The 21,424-nt window shown below is 39.1% G+C and overlaps 1 protein-coding gene across 3 annotated transcripts in view; it reads left to right on the forward strand.

Annotated features, from left to right (window-relative positions):
* The window catches only part of SLC45A4 (solute carrier family 45 member 4), an 84,885-nt gene that overhangs the window by 47,748 nt on the left and 15,713 nt on the right, over nt 1-21,424 (forward strand). For all 3 annotated transcript variants that reach the window (XM_021551489.3, XM_021551488.3, XM_021551490.2), the window contains exon 2: nt 678-1,296. In XM_021551489.3, the coding sequence (XP_021407164.1) occupies nt 1,053-1,296 (244 nt within the window). In that variant the 5' untranslated portion in view covers nt 678-1,052. The remainder of the gene's footprint in view (nt 1-677; nt 1,297-21,424) is intronic.

The raw sequence follows: 21,424 nt of genomic DNA on the forward strand, positions 1-21,424 counted from the left end.
GAAGATTCTGTGCCATTCTGCTTTCACTAATTTCAGCAGTCTAACAGGGTGTAGGAGTAAGATGATCTGGTCTTGTGTGCAGAAAGAAGATGAATTCACATGCTGTGTATATCTTCATTTAAGTTTAAATATTTAAATATCAATCCTTAGTTATATTCATTATGGCTTATTTTGCTTATGCTTCCTTGAGAAATATCTTCAGTATAAAATGGTGTGATAAATTGTGAAAATTGAACTGCAAAAGTTACTTGCTACTTCCAAAAGTCTAAATGGAGATGTGTGTGTGACCATGGTAATTGATGAGTCATCTTCCTGGCATAGAACTGGAATATCCTATGCTGTTTCTGAAATGCAACCTGCTTTAAATTTCCCAGAATTTTAATCTTGTGCTCGGTGTTCTGAGGATCTTGGACAAGTACCCTGACATTCTTCTGTGGCTTTGTGTAGGACCACAAACCAGAGGAACTGGAGTACAGTAAAGCATCATTTAAATACAAGGCACAACTGCTTTTCAATGGAAAGTGCAGAGGTAGGAGGGAATGTGGAATAAAGGACCCTACTCTAGGCAAGGACAATGGAAAAGCATGAAGCAGGAAATAGGTTATATGGTTAAGGGGGGGGACACAATATCCTGAAAAAGCCTATTGAAATTTTTAAATGCTTGCTTTTTGTTGCAGATTAATCAGCCACTCGATGGGGATTAACAGTGGAGCACCTCTTTGTGTCGCCTTTCCACCTCTGTGTAGCACGAATAACAACTTCAGCACTTCTTCAATAATAATTATGAAACTGGTATTAACTGAATGGCAATTATGGATTTTTAACTCTAACTCACAGTAAACCAGCAAGCCATATGTTGAAATTCTTACCAAATAGCTTTTCATTCTTAATGTCTCGTATCTATACAAGAAGTTGCAAGATACCTGTTTGTACAAGAGGAATATAAGCATTACTTGCCCAAGGAACAGAAGCTGAAAGAGAAGACACCCTAACTTGTTCGTGGAGTTATGGTAGTATTATTTATATAGATATAACAAATATATATATTTTTTATGGTAATGAAAATGGCTCCTCAGAATGCTGACTCGGAATCTATGCAAGTTCAAGATCTACCTGTGGCACAGCTTCAGAAACCAGAAAACAAGGAGAATGAAAGTAGGGAGGAGACCATTAGTGAAGGATCCATAGACCGGATACCGATACGCCTGTGGGTGATGCACGGTGCAGTAATGTTTGGCAGGGAATTTTGTTATGCCATGGAGACAGCTTTGGTAACACCTGTATTGTTACAAATTGGTAAGTAATTCTCATTTCTGTAAGTCAAAGCTTTCTATATATTTTTTGCATTGATTGAAGCCAGGCAAAGAGGGAAGATGCATCTGCCAACTAAAGGTACACAAGGTAAAAAGGATTTTGGTTGTTTTCCTTAGTGCCTGTAGCAGATTCAACTGTGTGATCATGTTTAAATGGGAAGGATTTCTACATGCATTCATCTTCTGTCTAATATTGCTTCCCTCTGTAAAAAATGTAACCTGATTTTAATTCTAAAATTCTCTACTACAAGGTAAGTGTCCTAGAAACTAGAAACAATATTAGGCTATAAAGGATTGCAGTGAAACATTTTTTTAATTTACAGAGAAATGCTTCGGGTTTACTTTACAATATCTAAACAGATAAATTGTTTTTTCCAGTGGACTACTGCATTTATTTCTAACCACTAGAGAGTCTTTTCTTGTGTGATTAATGTGCAGTTTACAGTATGTGAATACATATGAATAAAGTATGATGTCAATAGCCTTAGATGATAATGGGGGGAGTGGTGTGGTTTAGAATAGGGGTAGTCAGTGTTAAATTTCATGGTGAGTATTGTCATTAGGTTTCAAATAAACTGTTTACATAATTAAGAGTATCTGATATTGCCTTTATCAAATACAGAAACTTGTCAATCATATATCAGAAAATATTACACGACATGGAATGGAAATGCCAGACTGAGTGGGGAGTAAACCAACCATGTGTGTGCACTGTATAATTGTCTATATATTTGTATATGATATGTTTGCTTTGGCTTACCTGTGCAGGTGTGCCTTACAGCTTGCTCAGCTGTGGCCAAACAGAAGCACTCAACCAATAATAATGTTCAATGAATACTGTTTACAACATTGTTTAAAAATTTCCAGGTTAGCATCTTGAATGAAACACATTGGGGGGGTTGTTTGTTTGACATGAGAAAAAGGCATTTTGGATTGAACTTGTGAGCATGTGATGTACAAGTACTTTCATGCAGTCTTGCTGCAGTTAAAAATGTGTTTTCATGTGAAATTGCTAGTTGGTTTATTTTGAGTGAATGGAGTGAATAATCAGTGCAGTTATTTCCATGGGAGATGCTGATGAGTTAAGCCTCTATGTTTTCCTGAAAACTTTAATTTTCAGAGCTCATCAGATGGTCTCCTTGGATCTATTGTTTGCATAGTTAAAACAGATTCTAAAAAGGTCCAAAAAAAGAGCTTTTCTGATCAACCTGACTTGCTAAATAAAATACATGCAGCTTAATCTAGGAATGTTTCTAACATTTGTAAATTGTTCTGAGGTTTTGCCTTTTGGGTAAGTTGAGATTTAGAGACTTCAGTCCCTTCTACTGGCAGCATTGATTCAATAACTTTCTACCATAAACTCAAAAACTTGCATCCTGCTTTGCATGGAGAAGATCCCTGGTTTTGGAGTGACCTGTACGTTTTTGTTTGCTTTGTTTGTGCTAGCATTTGGATGATTAAAATGTATGGCTGGCTAAGCTGACTTTACCTTACTACAGGGTAAGGTCAGACAGCATAAATAAACCATCCTCGTAATTACTGACCCGTTTTCCAGTTTACATTTCTTTTGTGAGCTTTTCTAGCTGTTTCCTCCAGATAATTGAGAAATATCTCTTCCCTTCCTTCCCTAACTCCAGTGATCAAAATAACATTGGGATTTGGGGGAATGGAGGAAGAGGGTTCCCACATCTAGAAAAGTTGCACATTGACAAAGTGATGTAAGGGTCTGTGGGGATGTAGCAATGATGTTCCAAGGCACAGAGATAAGAAATTGAGGTAGCAGTTACAAATGTCAGTGCTTTGGGAACTAATTGAAAGCTTTCTGCTTGGCTCCTGTGCCCTCAGCAGGGCTAAAAACAATGTTGGATTCACTAAAGGGTTAAGTTATTCACGGGTGACTTATCTGGCCTCTTTGTTAATTACCTCTTACATGTTTCTGTTTACCTTTATCAACCTCAACATCTGTCTGCCTCAGCGTGAACTATATTTATTCCTCACTGGAGGGGGTTGCAATATAGCAGTCGAACTGATGTAATACTCCCTTTGCTTCTTGTTTTGGTAAAAGCAAAGATCAGTTTCTGTGAGATTAAATTGGCTCGGGAAACTATATTTGAGGATTGGCACCTGGGGAAGTGGGGAGACTCAACCAATTTTGCTTATAATACACTGAAGAGCAAGAAGCCTTTTGGGTATCTAGAAAAAGATGACTCTTTACAGAGTGTGTTGAATATTAACAATTAAACTTTACAGTGTGTGCTTGTGCTTTTCTGTACCTGGGAAAACTTTGATCACTGAAATAATCTGGGATTCTTGTCAGATACTACCATGAAAACCTTAGGCACATTAGTATGGTGTTACACACTTTCTGCTTGCAAGTATTTGACTTTGCATTTGAGTACCCTGGATCAGAGGTGTAGTTATGATTTGACAGATGACCAACCTACCCTACTTGTTCTGTAACCCATGAGATTTTATCAGCTGAAGGAGATGGTCACTTGGATGGTCTCTTTCCAGTTCAGCAGTGGTTGAACTCATTGTGTTTAAGTTTCCTGAAGTTCTGAAATCTTAACAAGAGAACTTGAAAGCATCAGTGAAAGCTGCTTGACTCAATGCATTCTGTGAATTGGAAAGCTGCTGGAGCACCCAAGTTACTTCACCCCTACTGAAAGAAGCTCTAATTTCTAACTTTAATAATTGTCTTTATTGCTATAATTGATGTCACATTGCTGTGTCAGAAATGCAGCTACAAATCTATAACAGTCTTGTAGTCATAACTGGGCTTCAGTAACCTAGCAACAAGTACAAGCCAAATATATATTACATGTTTTTTTAATTACAGCTCGCTCTTTGATTTCTTAGTATCTGTGCCCTAAGAATCAAAATGAAGCAGTGAACTTGTTGAGAATTCAAACAATGTAAAAGAGTGCCAAAAACAAGAATTCCAGTTGGAGTCCAGATGAAATTGTATTAGTTGACACTTTCAGAAGTTATTACCTCTAAAAATCTCCATTAACCTTTTTGGGACCTGTTCAATAAGCAGTTTCTCCCAGCCAGTGTTAAATTTTACTAGAAAATAAACTTTCAGCACCTTCAGAACTTAAGTTTTACCTGTTAATGAGTACAGTGATTTTGAGAAACTGAGTGATTCATGTTATTCTTGACTATTGAGACTGCTGTTTGCTTCCCCTGCACAGAAACTACAAATTCCATAGGAGCAGGATAAGGCCTTTGCCTTCTGAAACATCTGGTACTTAATGCTTCTTATCTGTGAGAGAGAATTAAAATCCCTGCTATTGTTTATAAATGACAGTGTATTTTCTTCCATCATTAAACTTGGCTTCTAAGGATTAAGTCTCTAAAATCATCCCAGTTCATAAGTTCATGGAAGATTCGGATACATGTTAAAATTATTTTGCATGGGATTTTGCTTGAATAAAAGTAAAGGGAGGAGAAACCAAAGATTGGTGTGATGTAAACTTGGAGAAACTGCTTTTTAAAGAAACTTGTTCAGTGAAATGGCAATATGTTACTTATGTTAATAACACTTTAAACCATTAATAAATACATAAGTTGGTAATTTCAGATTATTTCTACTTTAATTCAAACAAAATTTTGGTTTTAATACAAGATGTAAATCCATTTTAGTTCTTATGAAATGTGGGATCCATTTATCTGTTTCATTAGGACTATGGAAGAAAAAAAATATCTGTATTTTGTGGCTTCGGGTAGCTGCTGCTTTCAGCATGAAAAACTCACTGCTTGACTAATGAGCAGTGCTAGCTGTAAACATGAATTTCACATTTTATGTTTAATATGGCAAAAGCTTTGTGAAACCTTTACTGTTGCTTCAAAGGCTCTATCAATGCTATTGAGTTTTTTATGAATAGTTAATAGACACAGAAGTTACTGTCAGCACCAGAGCTGTTCCTCATTCCCCTGCATAAATTAAATATATTGCACTGGTGCTCTTTAAAAGTATTTATGTACATTTACATAGTTTCATAAAGATACATAAGGAAAATGAGTTTACATGTGCTGCTTACATTTATAATGTCTCTTAAATTTAGAGATGTTTGTCTGGTATGCTGCAGGAATAGCTGATTTTTTTATGCATTTCATATCTGTGTGCCTCTCTGTGATGGCATAATTTTGTTTTACTGTGAGAATTAATGGGTTCTTGTATTAAACATTGGCTAGTCTACCATTAAATACTAATCAGTTAACCCTGAGCATCAGTGTTGTTTCTAGGCAAGAACACTGAGGAATAGAATTTCTGGAAATTTAGTATTTCACTGCTAATTAATAGATTTTATTAAAAAGAAAGGCTGAACTACACAAAGCAGAGCACCATAGATTATTTTTGTTTGGAAAAAACAAAATTATTTCTCTCATTAGATCCTTTCAAATTGGCAAAATGCTGTAGTTGCTCTAGTCTCTTATACATAGGAAAGCTGTTCAGGGGTTTGGGCTGTTATTTTACAGCTAAAGCAGTTACATATAGTATCTCGTTAAAAAAGAAATTGTCTAACATTCAAAATTCATCCAGCCTAAAGCTTAGCAGACTGTGCATAAAGGGTCTTGAAATCTAGTTCATGTGAAATTGCCAGTACGGAAAAAGTGTGTTAAGCAATAATTCAAACTGCTGATTTTGAGAAATCTCTGTGGTAGCTGAGAACTCATTATGCAGAAGAGATTCAATATTCCAGAGTGAACTCTTTCAGTTTGCAGTAGTGACTCTCTCCATTGAAATATAGTGTTGATACCTGCCTGAGAAGAACGGAGATAGAGGGAGATTATGGAGATGTATTTAGAAACCAAGCATGAAATGTTACAGATGAATTGGCTTCTGGGTCTGTTTCTTCAAAGGAATTAAGGTATCAATTGCTGACTCAATTTGCGTGGAAGCAGATAGTCTTCCTAAGGCTAAGCCTGAGATCAAAGGAAATCTAAAAACCTGAAAGATCTTGTGGGGAAGAAGGGAGCAAAGGGCTGGATGGGCTGTTAGTCGCTGCCTATAATTTAAATGAAAAAGAGCTGAGTGCTGGAAACCCTCGTGCAGATGGAGGAAGCTCTTCAATACAAAACAGCTCTCAGTCTATTTCAGCTCAGCTCGAGTAGTTGAGTTTATTCCTCATCTCTGCCAGAGGTGACCTTAAGGTTGTATATTTTTAACTGCCTTTCTGCAAAGCTTAATCTTCCATTTCAGCCGTGTCCTACCTTAACTTGTCCTGTCAGGAAGAAACCGAGTTGCTATAACCTGGCCTTTTACTCCCAGAGTTAAATTTCTGTTCAATCCAGGTGCATTCGTGCTCCCAGGCATGGCTGCATTTGATGCTGAGAGTGATTTGCAAGATCTGAATTTCTCTTTGGAAGAATTATTGGCTTGAGAGCTGATCTGTCCCAAGAGAGGGCTGTAACACATACAACCTGAGGGCAAGAATTGAATATACGGTGGATCCAAAAAACCTGGAATAATAAACAATTAAATCCTTTTTTCAGCCTTGTTAGCTTTGATTAGTCTGTAAGATCATATAAAGTTTGTATTTACATCTCATGTGATGGAATGTATAAGACTGCAGATACTGTGCCTGAGGCACATGTTAATTGCTCTATAAAACCTCCCCACCCATCTTTTTTTACTTATTGACTAATTTTATGCCCACTAAGGGGTTGTGTAAGACTAATTTTACTGTACTTCTTTTAAACTAACAACAAGCAGGCTTTCATATCATGTATCACTCTCTTACATAAAATATCTTTTGACCTTGAAGCAATAGCAGCACAGATTTTGAACACAGATAGCCGTAGTGGAATCTTGGGTTAAAGATATATTTAAAAGAAAGATACTGAAAGGAACTGTTAAGATTTTTAATCCTGGGGGTAGTTAAGGAGCATGTGCTTTATTTTCATATGAAGGCAAATGCCATGCAGTTTGGCAGTTGTGCAATAGCTGTTTCTTACAGCATTTTTTATATCAATGTTCTGCTTTTCTTTAAGTAACACTGAATCTGGCATTCAGAGGCCCCATTGATAACACATGGCAGATTTTCAGCTGGGTAATGTGAGGATTCCTGCTGGCTCTAGGGTCCTACAGACTGTGAGTTTGGATGAAAAGCTTTCTAGGAGAGAAGAGTTAAGTGCAAATGGATTCAGAGGCTTCTCCGATAGCATGAAATATGTTTCCTATTACTGCTTACCAGTAGGTAACTGTTTGTTCCCTGTATTTTTGGTTGAATAAAGCTTGCTGGAGAAGCTACTTCTTAAATAAGGTTCATATTTATTATGGTGCTGTTTTTTCCCATTCCAAATCTTTAACAGAATTCCTTGAGTTTTTAATTGTGTACTGTGGGAATCTTAATGTGGTTTGGGTTTCCCCCCCCCAGCATAAGGAGTGTTCACAGTAAAAATGTTATGTGAACACTCTCTGAATCCTCAGAAGTTTTCATTTTAAGAGTTTGTGTGGTCTGAGGTTAGAGCAGTGACCAGTATATGACACAAGAAATACGAACAGGTCTGAAAACTGTGGGCTGACAGAGGCAGCAAAGTGCAGGGTAAAGCAAACTGTGGAAAAATGCAGGCTGTCAGCAAAGGATGGAGGTTTAAAAGCAATTTTTGATTTCATTGTCACCTCTATTCTTCAAATAATTTTTTCTGCAGCAATAGACATTTTAGTCTGTGATTTGTCAGAAGAGCTTGAAGCCTCCAAAAATAATCACTCTCTAAGAAGGAAATGTAGATCTCTATCCTTATGTAGCTGCTTCTTCCTACCTGTAGATTTTTCCTGTCCAGCATGCTTCCTGCCTTTTATCTGGAGTAGCCAAGGGTTAGGAGATGCTAAACTGTTTGGCATGACTTAAATGTACTTTGAGATCTCTGTTCCCCTTCTTTCCCAAATTCCTTTTCTCCTGCCCAAAATCCTAGTAAAGCACAAAAATAAGGACTAATCACTGCTAGAAGTTAATGGTGGTGAACTGGGTATGGGACCATATTAAATTAAATAATTTTTTTTAAAAATTCATATCAGCCAATAGCATTAAATTCTTTTTTCAGTGTATTGTAAACAGGGTTTTTATATTTCTCTTATCATTGGGTCACCAAATTGATTTGAAATTCTTTCCTCTCACACATAGCAGATACACCTTGTTTTGAGACTCAAGGCAAGCCTTTCTGCTGCTTTCAAGGACAGTTCTAGAGTAGAAATGGACACAGATGGGAATAAAAGAACTGCAGGATCCCTACATTTTTACTAAGATTTTCTGTCAGTAGTGGGGAAAAGATGAGAGAGGTAGGGACAGACTTTGGCCTCCTGGAAATGCACTAAAATTTAGTGGTTTTAAACACATTTATGCAACATCTTTATTAGCCTAAACCTTTTCTCTTAATCTGCTTTCTACTACATGCCAAACATCTCTTTTATATTTCTGTCTAAACACCCTCACTTGAACCAAGATATCAGGAGAAGCCTTGACTGTACATGCATGAGTTTTTCTGCTCAGAATTTGAGTTTGATCCTCAGCTCTGACTGAGGTAACTTTGCCATAGCAGTAATAGGTGAAACTCTATAGTGCTTCCATGCTCCTTTATTACAAAGTAATTGCCACCAGGGCAATTTTCCAGAAGGCAATTGCCTGTTCTTTACTGTAAAAAGAAACCTTTCAGCTCTTGGGTGGGGTTCTGGTGGCAGAGACTTGCAGATACAGAGCTGAGATTTGGATGGCCAGCATTGGAACTGGCAATCCCACAGCTTCAGTGGCTTTCTGTTCAATGTGGACTGAGGGACAGGTTACGAAAAAGGAATACCTGGGAACTCCTTAGTGAACAGGAGTCTTACTTTTCAAGGAAACAGAATTAAAGCCACCCTGGAAATGAAAAGAGTGTCAGCAGGCCAACTCCTGTAATGTTTTAATATAGGATTATCAGAGCTGCAGCCCCTTGACTGTGTTCCCCTCAGTCTCCCGTGTGCTTGTTGCAAGAATCTTTCTGTTGTGATGCCCCTCTTGGACCCCATTTAATCATCCTCTTTTCACCAAACAACAGTTGAAGAGTTTTCAGATACACTTCCTGCAGGCTATTTTGCAAGAAATTATTGCAAATGTTTTGTGCTACTGACTCAGTAATATTTAATACAAGTCCATTTAACTAAATAGGGAAAATCCGTGTTATGGATTATGTCTGCATTGGTTTGGATAAATCTCCTATAGGTCATGTAACTCCATTAACATCTTCTCCCTGAAGTCTTGAGTAGCTGGGTACAGAGCAGCACAGATGCAGATTTTTTCAAAAACAGATGAACTCAGCTCTGTTAACATTTGGTGATCTTCAGTTGGAGCCTCCAGGTGATTTTTTTCCAGAGTAGTAGATACAGAGCATGCATACTGAAGAATTTGAATCTGACCATCTATTATTTTGGGGAATGGTGACTGCTGGGCTACAGTTTTCTACAGCAAAGTTAGGTGCCATATTTCCAGGCTTTGGGGAGTGCTAAGTGTGAGAAGAAAGCTTCCACTTGGTTCAAAAATGTCTTAACACTTCCAGAGCAAGAATGCTTTTCCCCATGGAGGTCCTGATATGGGGCAGGGTATCAGAACAGAAAGGCTCAGGCCCTACAATGGTCTGGTTCTGTCCTTGGTATAAGCTTTGGCAAGTGTCCCATTGTGAGGCAGTGCAATTGCTTTTATTATGCCCATAAATTTTGTATAACTTCTGGTCAGATCATCTTCACCTTGAATTTCTATCTTCCCATGAATCCCAGTATCTGTTCTTTCTGGATCATGTGATAAGCAGAGCTGGATAGTTTTCTATGTGTTCTCTGTATTGGCTGTATAAAAACATGAATTTCCTGCTTTTATCAGTTGTGCTGCTCTGTAAACAATAGTCTTTCAATAATTCTATCAGAATTGAGTTTACCCACCCCTGCCCCCAGGATAATGTGAAAATTCCAAAAATATCCTACTTTAAATGAGCTCTTGATCTGGAAGTGTTTTAATACCTTTTACAAATGTTATATCTGGACACTTAAGGAAAGTAAAGTATTTCTTTGGAGAATACAGATCAAGTTCATGTAGGTGGCATGAAAATAAATATTAAATTACATATTCTAAAATTAGTATTAAACTTGGACACTCTGGGAAGAATCTTCATGAATTTAAACCAAAGTGTCTTGAGTATTCAGATAAATGATTGTTTACTGGAGTTAATTAGTTGTAGTGGAGACAGTTGTGGTATTCATTATGTTTTCTTTACCTGATTTGGAAACTCGGAGTCAGTGTCCTACCAAGCCAGACATTTTCTGGCAAGGAAGAGTCATTACAGGCATACCTGCTGTCTTATATGGATTGCATCAGGTGACTTCAAAATGATTGTTTATCATACTCAGCTGCAATTTAAACAATTTGTGCAGTGATTGGATGTCACTGAAATATCTGATCTGCTGTTTTCTTCCAAGCTGCAGCAGAAAAGAAGAGCAGATGCAGTGTGCTTTGCACTTTTTTCCTCCCTTTAAGTCATTATTCTGCAAAACTTTAAAGGAATAAATTTCTGGTTGCTAGACTTTGGTGTCAGTTTATCACCTCTGTAATGGTTCTGCACTACATGTGCTGTTTTAGAAAAAAGAGTTTGAGTATTCTTGATATTAATGTCTTTGTAAAATAGAATCATAGAATGGCTTGGGCTGCAAGGAATCTTCAAGACCATCCAGTCCCACCCCCCTGCCATGGGCAGGGAACCTTCCACTATCCCAGGGTGCTCAGAGCTCTGTCTAACCTGGTCTTGGACATTTCCAGGGATGGGGCAGCCACAGCTTCTCTGGGCAACCTGTGCCAGGCCCTCACAGGGTAGCATTTTTTCCTAATATCCAATCTAAACCTACCCTCTAACACAAAGCAAATAATGTTGACTTAATACTGACCTTAAATAAGAGCAGAAGGAAACTATCATCAGTATGAAATTAAAAGAGAACTTAAATTCCTTTCCTTTCCATTACAACCAACAGAAGTATGCCACAAACAGAGTTTTCAAGCCCAAACTGGCTGACACCTCAGAGGTCATGGCTAGGCCTGTGGTGAGCAGCAGTGTTGACATCCCTTCCTCAATGACTTCCTGGGTCCCCCAATAAGATCTCACTGTGGAACTTTAGAGAAACTCAAGGAGTGCATGGGGGAGCCTTCACAATATTTGAGGTTGGCATGATAAAATAAGGTTATGTAATCAGTTAAAAGGCTGAGGGTGGTTCTTTCTCTGTAATTTAATTAAGCAATAGTCTACCGAGTGCTCCCCCTTCTCTGAGGTAGTCAGTCACGCATCATGAATTTTGTGCCAGGGACTCCATCGGTCTGGAGAGAGTCAGTGTATGCCAGAGGTTATAGAGATAATTGGAGAGGAAAGTTATTTTTCTGCATGGTGTATTCTGTGGCAAATGTGTTTAAAATAAGTTTTCAAATGTTTTAAAGCTGTAATATTCACCAGAAGAGTTTGTCAGGTATGAAAGGATTGCCAAATCTTGCAAATTATTTGGATTTGAATCTTAGAAATTATTCAGGATCTTTGTTGGATGACTGAATAATGCAGAGTTGCTACACCTATAACTTATATATAACTTGTATATATGTATAAATGACATATATAATAATATACACATGTATATATAATATATATAACTTGTTCCATTCTTTCATAAGTTTAATTGGCAAGAACAAATCACATGCAGAGTTATATAAAAGACAACTGGTTTTCACAATATATATGAAAACACTTGTCTGTTTGATGGAAAAGAGTTCTGTTCTGCTTCCTCCCCAGTGGGGTCTAACTCTCATAATTTGCATATTTGGAAAGGAAATATTTGCTGTCATTTGTGTTGGTGTGCTCTGATTGTTTAACTTCAAGTTTTATTGGTAAATTTATCTTTCCACGCGTAGTTTCACTGATTGGGCAACATAATACATGTGAGTAAAGATCACATTTAAGGGTCTGCAGTAAGAAGTCATATTTATCTTGTATTATTACATTTTATTCCAGACTATCAAATCATGTTATTTGGTGCAAAGGGACTCCATGGATCTCATTATCCTTCATGTACAAATGCAGTTGTACAATTTTTAATCAGCTGAGTGAGGGTGGGGAGCAACTTCTCTGGGACACAGTGAGTGAGTTATTTGGAGTGCTGCTTGAGACTCTAGTTACTAAAATTTCCTATGAGAGCAGCCCTGTAGTATGACCCTACAAGCTCAAAATATTAAGATCAAGGATTTTATTAACTAGAATTTAGAAAACTTCAATGTGAAAGCAGCTCTGGTTTTAAATCTCCCCTGTACATGTATAGAACGTGTTTCACGTAAGTTAATGTTCAAGCCAAAACATGCAAGTTAGGAAAGTTTGAGGCAGGTTCCATAAACACCAACACTGTCTTTAATCAGCCGCAGAATTTCATCTGAGAGGATGATCTTCTATAATGCTTTACCACAAGGCTGGTGGTTGGTGGCATCAATAGCTACAGAGGAAACCCACATTTTTTGGCAGGGATAATCCTCACTTGATTAAAACTCTCTCTCTGATCATCCACATTCTTATATCTAGAGATCGTTACAGCCTCTGGTGAACTGCTGTGTTTTTCCTGGAGCAGTGTATGTGGAAAACTGTGCCTGCAACCTCCAACATGCTGTTCATTTGTTGCAGCAAACAGGGAAAGCACTAATAGGATTTCTGTTCCGCTCGATGTAGCCACATGAGGAATTAACCTCAATAAAGGCAACTGCGCAGAAGAATTCCATTTCTCTTTAGCGGCTTAGGATAGGTTATTTGTAAAATTTGCCTGTTTGGGTTTTTTTTTAAAGCAAACAATTAATAATGAGTTAGAAGAATCAGTGTGTTTCTTTATATATTCATTCACATAATTCAGCAACACTTTTAAAACAGTAAATAATTGAAAAGCAAATGCTGTGTTACCACTCTCTGACGACTTTCTGGTAGAGCTTCCCATTAGCACAGTTATAACCAAAATTATCACAGACAGAGTGTTTATTCCTATCATAAACAAACCTGTAGTCCAAAAGCTTTTAGAAAGTCCAGAAGGTTGATTTTTCAGCTTGGTAACAAGTAACAATACACTTTTTGTAAGCCTGCCATGAAATTAGTGCTTTTTTGGGAGGCTTTGAGTCTTGAAAAGGGAAGTAAAGCACTTTGAAACTGCATGATGTCAGTGGCCTAAGGAGTGTAGGTAGGATCAATTCAGCTTTTTTCTTTTCTGGCAGTTTGGGGGGAAAATGGATTTTGGAATATGAAGTGTATATTGGGTAGCTATGACATTTATTAGGTATTACATTTTTTTCTGTTGGGTCACCCAGGGTAATTGTAGAAGGAGCTGCCTGCAGCACCTTCTGACCCTTAAAAGGACTATGAAAATGTGATCCCAGCTGAAATGTAAAGATCAACTGTCTGGTCACTAATCCACAGGAAGAAAAACGTTCTCAGATGGCGTCTGCAGGGGTACGCAGGCCAAAAAACACCTCCTTAAGTCAATGTTTTCATGTGACTTCCAAGCATGTGGTCAAGTCTAAAAACTGAGGAAGGAAAGAATGATTTTTATCAATGTGCAGAGACAAGCTCCTTGCATTTTACTCTTGAGGCTGGAAGTGAACTGTTTTCTTTGCTGCTTGCAATTCAAGGGCGCAAATATTGTGCTGACCGGACTCTGTCTGGCTGCCTGCTCAACAAAAAAAATACTTTTTTGGCTACCCTCAAGTCTGCTTGCCTTCCTTTTTCAAATTCTGTTCCTGGGTACACTGAGCAGATGCCATGCTGGACTATGTATATGCCAGTCATTTGTTTGGCAGAGTGGACCAGATCCTTTATGATTCCCTAGTACTTGGGAGTTGGTGGAGTGGAACAGACAATCAGGGGAAACTTCTGCTGCAGTGAATCGGAATTATCTTGGTGATGCCTTCTAGCCCAGTGTTTGCTACAATGGTGGTTTAAAAGTCTTGGCCATGAGCGAGTCCCAGAGCATTTGGAATCTCCTAGCCCTTGCTTAGTTATGTCAATCCAACTTTTACCTACCCTTGAGGTCTGGGTAGAGCAGTGTGGAATGGTGCTCAAAGCTTCCTTTGAGCACAAACTCCTTGCCCTGTGGAACAGAACAGCACCAGAGCAAGGAGGGCACAGGCTGTACCTACTGCTGCCTCATGGTGCTGCTGGGTTCCCTTAAGTCAGTAGGTGTTTAATTAAAAACTTGTTCTTAAGGTGAAAAGTTGTTTGTTGACCAGATATTTTTAGGAGATGGGAGGGTTGTTTCAATCTGGGTTAAATACCCAGAGTTATCAGTTGAGATTTGACTCTACTTGGAGTTACAACTAGGGGTTAACAAGAGTTTTTGGTTGAGATTTGACTCGGCCATGTAAGTAGATGGTCATATTCTAGGGTATTAATGTGTTAATCACTGCAACAAAAGCTCCACTGTTGATTAACAGGAGTAGGTTGCTGAAAGATTTTCTGTTGTGTGTAGAAACTTCTTGGGTTTGGGAATTTCCGGGGAATTTGAGCCAAAGTCCCGCGTTTATAAATTTGTCAATATTCTAGAAACAGTGACGAAAAGCCCTATTGAGCTTTGGATGAACTGGGATGCTGCATCTCTTCAGGCAACGCATGTCACAGTAATTGATGTGTAATCTTGCAGCCAGAGGAGCGGGAAGCGCTGCAGCGTTACGTAATGCGCCGAGCCCAAGTGGGGCAGCACGTACGGCTGATGCCTTTTAATTACATCCCATAAGGGCAAGGGAAGGATCAGTGTGGTGAAACAGCTTATTGACTGCTGCATTCATGCATGGGCCTGCATACATTTAGACACTTAGTAGTGAAGAGAAATGGATGCTGATGTTGTGTGTGTGACCTTCGAGTCCTGCGTCTGCAGCTTGCTTAACCAGCCAGCAGCAGGAGACAGGCTGGGAATAAATACCCTGACACTGTGAAGTCAGCCTTGAATGATTCTATAATAAAAAACACAACCCGTATTTTTCTGGAACACCGAAGAAAGTTTTCAGTGTTTTGCTTGATGTAAACACCTCTGATATACCCTTAAAACTGCTCAACAGTGGTGGTTAAAAAGAAATTTTTTATTAGTGATGGTTCAGCACACTGGAAGTTGCATCAGATTTAATCTATATTCCATTTCAGCTTGTTAAACACTGTGATGCAAATTTCTTATTAGTGTCAAAGTGATATATTTCTAAATATTGGTTAATAAGTGAGAGAGTAAGAAGTTAAAAACAAGTTTCCCAAGAGCCAAAAAGGACAGCACAGATAATCTGGCAAAGTTGAGTGAATCAGCTTCAGCAGTAGGTGGGAGCCCTTGGCAGTGTTGTCTCCTTGCTCGCTCTGCAGCTTATTTTCCTGCTGCAATGTGGGGAAAGCTTTTTTGGCATTCTCAGTATTTGAGCATAAAAGATTCAGCTTCTGTCTTCAGTAAAGCTGGCACTTCACACTGTACCCTGGCAAAAATAAATACTGTGGGTTTGATAAGGATATAATTCAGTGGAACCTATAGGAATTGCTAATTATCTACGGTAAAAAAAAAAAAAAAATCTACAACAGCAGTTGATTCTGTGGCCTTTCCTTGAGCAGGGCAGGTTATATGCATTGCTTTTGATTCCTCCTCCTCTGCAGCAGCAGGAGTAGCAAATAAATCAAGTAATAGACATATGTGTCAATATTGGATAAGGAAGTAGGAAACAGGATTGTTATAAAGGCAGTAAGCTAGAAACAGTCTTCTCCCTGAATTACCATAGGTTGCCCCTCTGGAAGTAGGTTAGTAGGAGGAATAGAAACTTTAAAATAAATAATGGAAGCTTTAAAAGCTATGCTTGACAGCATTTGTGATCATGCTAAAAGAAAAATCACATTTGCCTGCCTGCAGATCTGCCCATGTGTTCTCTCTCTGATTCCTCAGATCTCAGCTGTTCCCAGGCTTTTGCTTCCCCTCTCCCCCTTCCACACATACCTTTGGCTCACTTCTCTTAACATACGCTTCTCTTTCCTGACACAGCACCATAAAACTGGGTTTTAAACCAGAAATTGTCAGGAAAGCCACATAAACCTTTCTACAATTTTGGCAGAATAGCCATGCAGCAGCAGAGCTTAATGAAGCACTGACTCCCACAGCTGCCAAATATGAGAAGGGGAGGACAGTTGTAGGAGGCTGAGAAGCAATAATTGAGCAGAGACAAGACAGAAAAGGGGAGAGCTGGATTATGAAATCCTTTAAGAGGCCTGTCACTTATTTCCTTAATTCCATTTTCCAGAAGTGTTATTTAACCCACCGTGGCTGCTGCTGGCATGCTATTGCATAGGGAGTTTCAAAAGGCAGAATAGTTTTGCCAGAAGGAAATATTACTCTTCTGCAGCTTAAAAACACCTCCAGAACTCTCTGTGTGAAACACCACACTAATATTTCTGTACTGAAGCTGTTGAAGAGCAAGGGCTTTGTTTTATTACCAGTTTAGCTGGTCTTTCAAAATGGATGGCTCTACTATAGGTGCTGACATGGCATGAAATAGTTTCCAAATTTTCGGGAGTTAATTCTTCTGTAATAGTGTCGACTTACTTGCATCCAACTCCTAAGGAAATCTAAAATTTGAAATACAAGTTTTAAGGAAATGTCATACAGTTTTCCTACATCTCTAACCTAATATCATCATTTTAATTTTCCTCTTAATTATTTGTTCCTATGTCTCTAACGTAGATGCAGATTTTGTCTTGATTCCTGTCCCTATGATAGGGAGTGACTAAAGCAGAAATGTGGGTGCATTTCAAAGGCCTGAATGTGCTGTAGAAGCTTTGAATATCACAGCAATGCAAGAAGCAGGTTCCTATCCCTGAAGGCAGATAGTGCCAGTGCCCCAGCCCTCTCCCCTGCAAAGTGTCTCTTTGGTCCTCTGGGTTTTTCCTGACTATTCCAGGGTGGAGAATAGTCTAACTTCTGACTTCTGTTGGTAGTTTTGGAAATAATTTTCTGCTTTTTTGCCCTTGGATGTCAAGTTTTTGTGGTGCCATGTTTATGTCTCTACAATATTCCTATTAATAATTTGTTCTCTTGATTACCACTCTCCTCAGTGCCATAACTCCATTATCCCTCCAGTCTTGTGTCCCACAAAAAATTCCTTGTTTGCACAAAGGGACAGCCTTGTATATCCTCCAGAGCAGTAACAGAGCAGCTGAGTGAGCTGAGAGCTCAGCATCCCAGCCCTTGTGCAGCCATCCCTGCTGACAAGACCTTAGAGGAGGGGGATGAGGGAGAGGAGAGACTTTTGCAAGTGGGTGACGTTTGTGTTCCCGCAGTGTTTGGCTTTTGCAGAGCGCACGTACTCCTGCCCGTGAGATGGGAAAAATGTGCTGACAGCTCGTGAATGCTACAGGCTAAGCACAAGAGCTCTGATTCGACAGGCACAAGAGGAATTTCAGGATGTGAATTTTACCAGTGGGAAGATTGAAGCCACAGTTTTGAGATGCTGTTTGTGCAGTAGGTTGTTCCTGAGACACTGAGTGAATCAAGGTGCCTGACAGCTTGCTGGGAAATCATTTTAATGTAGGAAGCTAAGCAGCAATGAAAAACTTCACAGTTTTGTTCTGAGTTCTTCCACCTGCTCTCTTGCAACTGAACTGAGCCCTGTGATCACAAGTGTTGGTCAGTTTTTCACCAGTGTTGTTCTATTTGCTGCTTCTTCCAAGCAGGTTCTGAACAAGTGTTTGGTTTGAGCAAATACCTTATACAGGCTGGGCAGGAGTCTTTGAATGAAAAGCAAACCTTTCATCTAAAAATCAAGTCCTGTATGAGCTTCATTTCTTCTCACCCCAGCAGCTGTAGGATACTGCTGCATTAGGGCTGCAAATTAGAGGCTGTCTTGTCTCATGTGCTGCCAGATCTGATTTCAAGAAATACTTAAAATTACCTCCTTCTTAAAAGCTTGTACTCTTGCTGCTCAGATCATGGTAATGGGCACCAGGAGAAATTACTTTGCTTTTTTTTAGCCCTTCCCTGTTGGTCAGAGTTTCTGTTTCAATCCAGAAGTTAGAATGTTGTTTCTCATGGGTGCAACAAACTCTATGTACAAGTGCTGACTGTAGATCAGTAGTGCTCAGACCACCAGTCAGGCCTGTTCATTCCAGTGCATTGGTTCAACATATGTGGGCTCAGGTATGGTTTCTCTGGCAGCTCAGGGCCCCACTCTAAGCCATTAAAAGTTCTAAAATCTGAAGGTAGATAGAATTAAGCAAAGAATATATGATCAAAGTTTCATGGTGTCAAAACAGGCATTCCAGCTTGTTTGCAGTTTCTCTGGGCAGCACAAATGTGTGGCAAGCCTGTATTTTCACTTTAAATATAAGGGAATGCATATTTGGCTGAATTTATGAAATTGCTCTGAAACTCCTACTCCTCATATAGATCCTCCAAAGCTAAACTGCTTCAGTTTGCAGTAGTTCCTATTATTTTTATGTATAAGATGAAAAACAAATACCCGAATACAACTTTTCCACAGCTTTTTGACAAGGATTGGTTCTGCTTGGTGCACTCCTCAAAAATAGTCTAAACAAAGCAATTGTATAAGCAATGTAATTTTAAACAAATCAATGTGAAATATTTTTAGCAGCACACAGTATTTTCTACAAGGATGAAATTGTGGAATAGAAAGCATTTGCAGAGCATGACAGCGTCTTGTGTTCATTCAGAAATTTGTATGGTGTTTATTTAAAGTGTATAAACAAGTCTCTAGGTGATGATTTCTAACAAATGAAAATAGGACCATAGCATCCTATTCCCATATCAGATCTTATTTTTAAGCTTATAAAGAACTATTTTTCCCCCAATAGAACTTATCAAAAAGAGATTTTGAATAGAGACTGCTGCATGTGACTTAATCTTTCTTCCATGTAACTCGTGACCTCACGCAGCCCTTAGACTGATGGTGACACAGTGAGCATTTCCTGTGAACTGTGAGCAGTGCTGGTCCCACTATTGTTGGGCACTTTTTTTGTCTGGGAAAAAACAAACCCTTATTTACTAGAAGCCAGTGTCCTGTTTGTTTGTAGCTGGCTGGGAAATGCCATATTACAAGGGTCTCAGTGGCAGTCGTCTCTCCTAACAGAAGCTGTTGTGTTTTGCTCTTTTTTCTCACTGATTTGTATGAGACTTCTGAGTCTGCCTCATGACCTGCTCCACATTCAGTTCACACCACAAATACTAACCTTGTTTATCCAATATGTTTTTTCCCTCCTCAGTGTTTCCTCATATTAGCTGTCAGTAAAAGGCTAAATAGTAATCCTCCAGTTATTATTCCCCCACCCTGTGAGGCCACCAGGCTGCTTTTCCAAGTTGCTGGATGGCAGTTTGCTGTAAGAGCTGCTACCTGGCAAGGCAAGTGTGGAGGTGGAAAATTACAGACAAAAATAAAGGAACAGCATTAAATTGGTAATGGGATGCAGCTGCTTTGGCCTTTGAGCCTGCATGTGTGTCTCAGCAGCCTCTGGTAAAGGCATGTGCTGCGTGGAACCACTCCTGGCCATACAAAAGCAGTCCCAGCTGAGCTGTGGGCTGTTCTAGGGGGATACAGCAGCTCTCAGCAGTTGGGACATTTCACTGCTGGCTGCAAGAGGTTGTGGACAGGCTGTCAAATGGATGACAATCTCATGGCTGCGCTGCCTTGAAATCCAGTCCAAGCCAGCATCCATGCATCTGTTGTGCACGTCAGAGACTGGATGCTGCAGGGCTGCTGGCCCAGCACATAACCATAGCCAAGTTTATTTAAAATACACCCCCCCACAGCTGAGTCCTTGCCACTGATGGGGGTGTCAGAAGGAAATTCTTGGTGTCAAAACATTCCTTCTGTCTCTACATTTCTGCTTATTGTTGTCTTTGCTGCCTCAGCTGCCTTCTGAGCCGTCTTCACATTTTAAAATATTGCATAAAATGGTGACATTCTGTAGGTTTAGCAGCATACATATACAGAGAAATGAACCATTAGGATATGCAATTACCTTCTTCAACTTTGTAACACCCTTGCAGACAGAACTTAAAACGTTTCTTATTTGGAGGTCATTCTTGTGAGGCAGAAAACTTCTGGAAAGGGGAGTTTCTGTTATTTAAACACAGACACACACACATATACACACACAATTTCTTAAAGAATTTCAATTTTCAGTCTCTTTTTTTTTTTTTTTTTTTTTTTTTGCTTCTCCTGCCAAATCACACACGCCAACCTAAATAGGCATATCATGTATGCAGATATGAAAGATACTGAAACTAGAGCAGCCACTTTTAAGGAAGAATAGTATTTCGGGGTTGGAGTTGTCCTTGTCTGTCTGGAATGTTCTCATTTATATAAAAATGTCTAGCACTAAAGCAAGCTACTGTTGAAATGATGAAGGTCCTGCAGACTCTGCCAGCATGAAGGGTGAATTTTAGGAAGAACATCTGTGAGGTACCTTTTGAAGTCTAACTTCATGGGACAGTGGAGGTTGTGCTCAGTGCCTCAGAAAGCTCTTTCCTAGAAAACTCCCAGTAGAAACATGGCTGTGAACTTTGCAAAAGTGGGATTTCCCAGCAACAATGCTCAGCACAGACATTAGAGATGACACCTAAATCTGTACAGAGAAGACCCTTCTGGGCACTAGAGCTCTTCAGAGATTTGGTTCACTGGGCAGACTGAGTTTATAAATTATAAATCTCAACTTTCAGATCTAGAAAGCAAACACCAAAGGAAACTCTGGATAATTCACTTTCCTGCCTATTGCTACAATGATTGCTCTGTCTGCCTGTGTTGCTCAGGTGAAGAGTCTGTTAGTTTGAGGAGGATATTCTCCCAACAGCAGATTGATTTTTTCCTGTACTGATTTTAGTTTTCATGTGCACCCACTTCCCACCAGAAATCTTCTCTAACCCCACTCATTTGTTTTCCACCTGAGTAAATGACTACATTCTGACGTGACAAAGTCACAGTTAACATACTTACAGTAAAGCCATACACATCACTTAATAAATGGTAACAGTTTGGAATTTTACATAACTGTATGTAAAACACACATGATGACTTTATAAACTATTGGCTTACTCTTGGAATGCAATTTATCAG

The sequence above is a fragment of the Lonchura striata genome, chromosome 1 (genome assembly GCF_046129695.1).
Source record: "Lonchura striata isolate bLonStr1 chromosome 1, bLonStr1.mat, whole genome shotgun sequence".
NCBI lineage: Eukaryota > Metazoa > Chordata > Aves > Passeriformes > Estrildidae > Lonchura > Lonchura striata.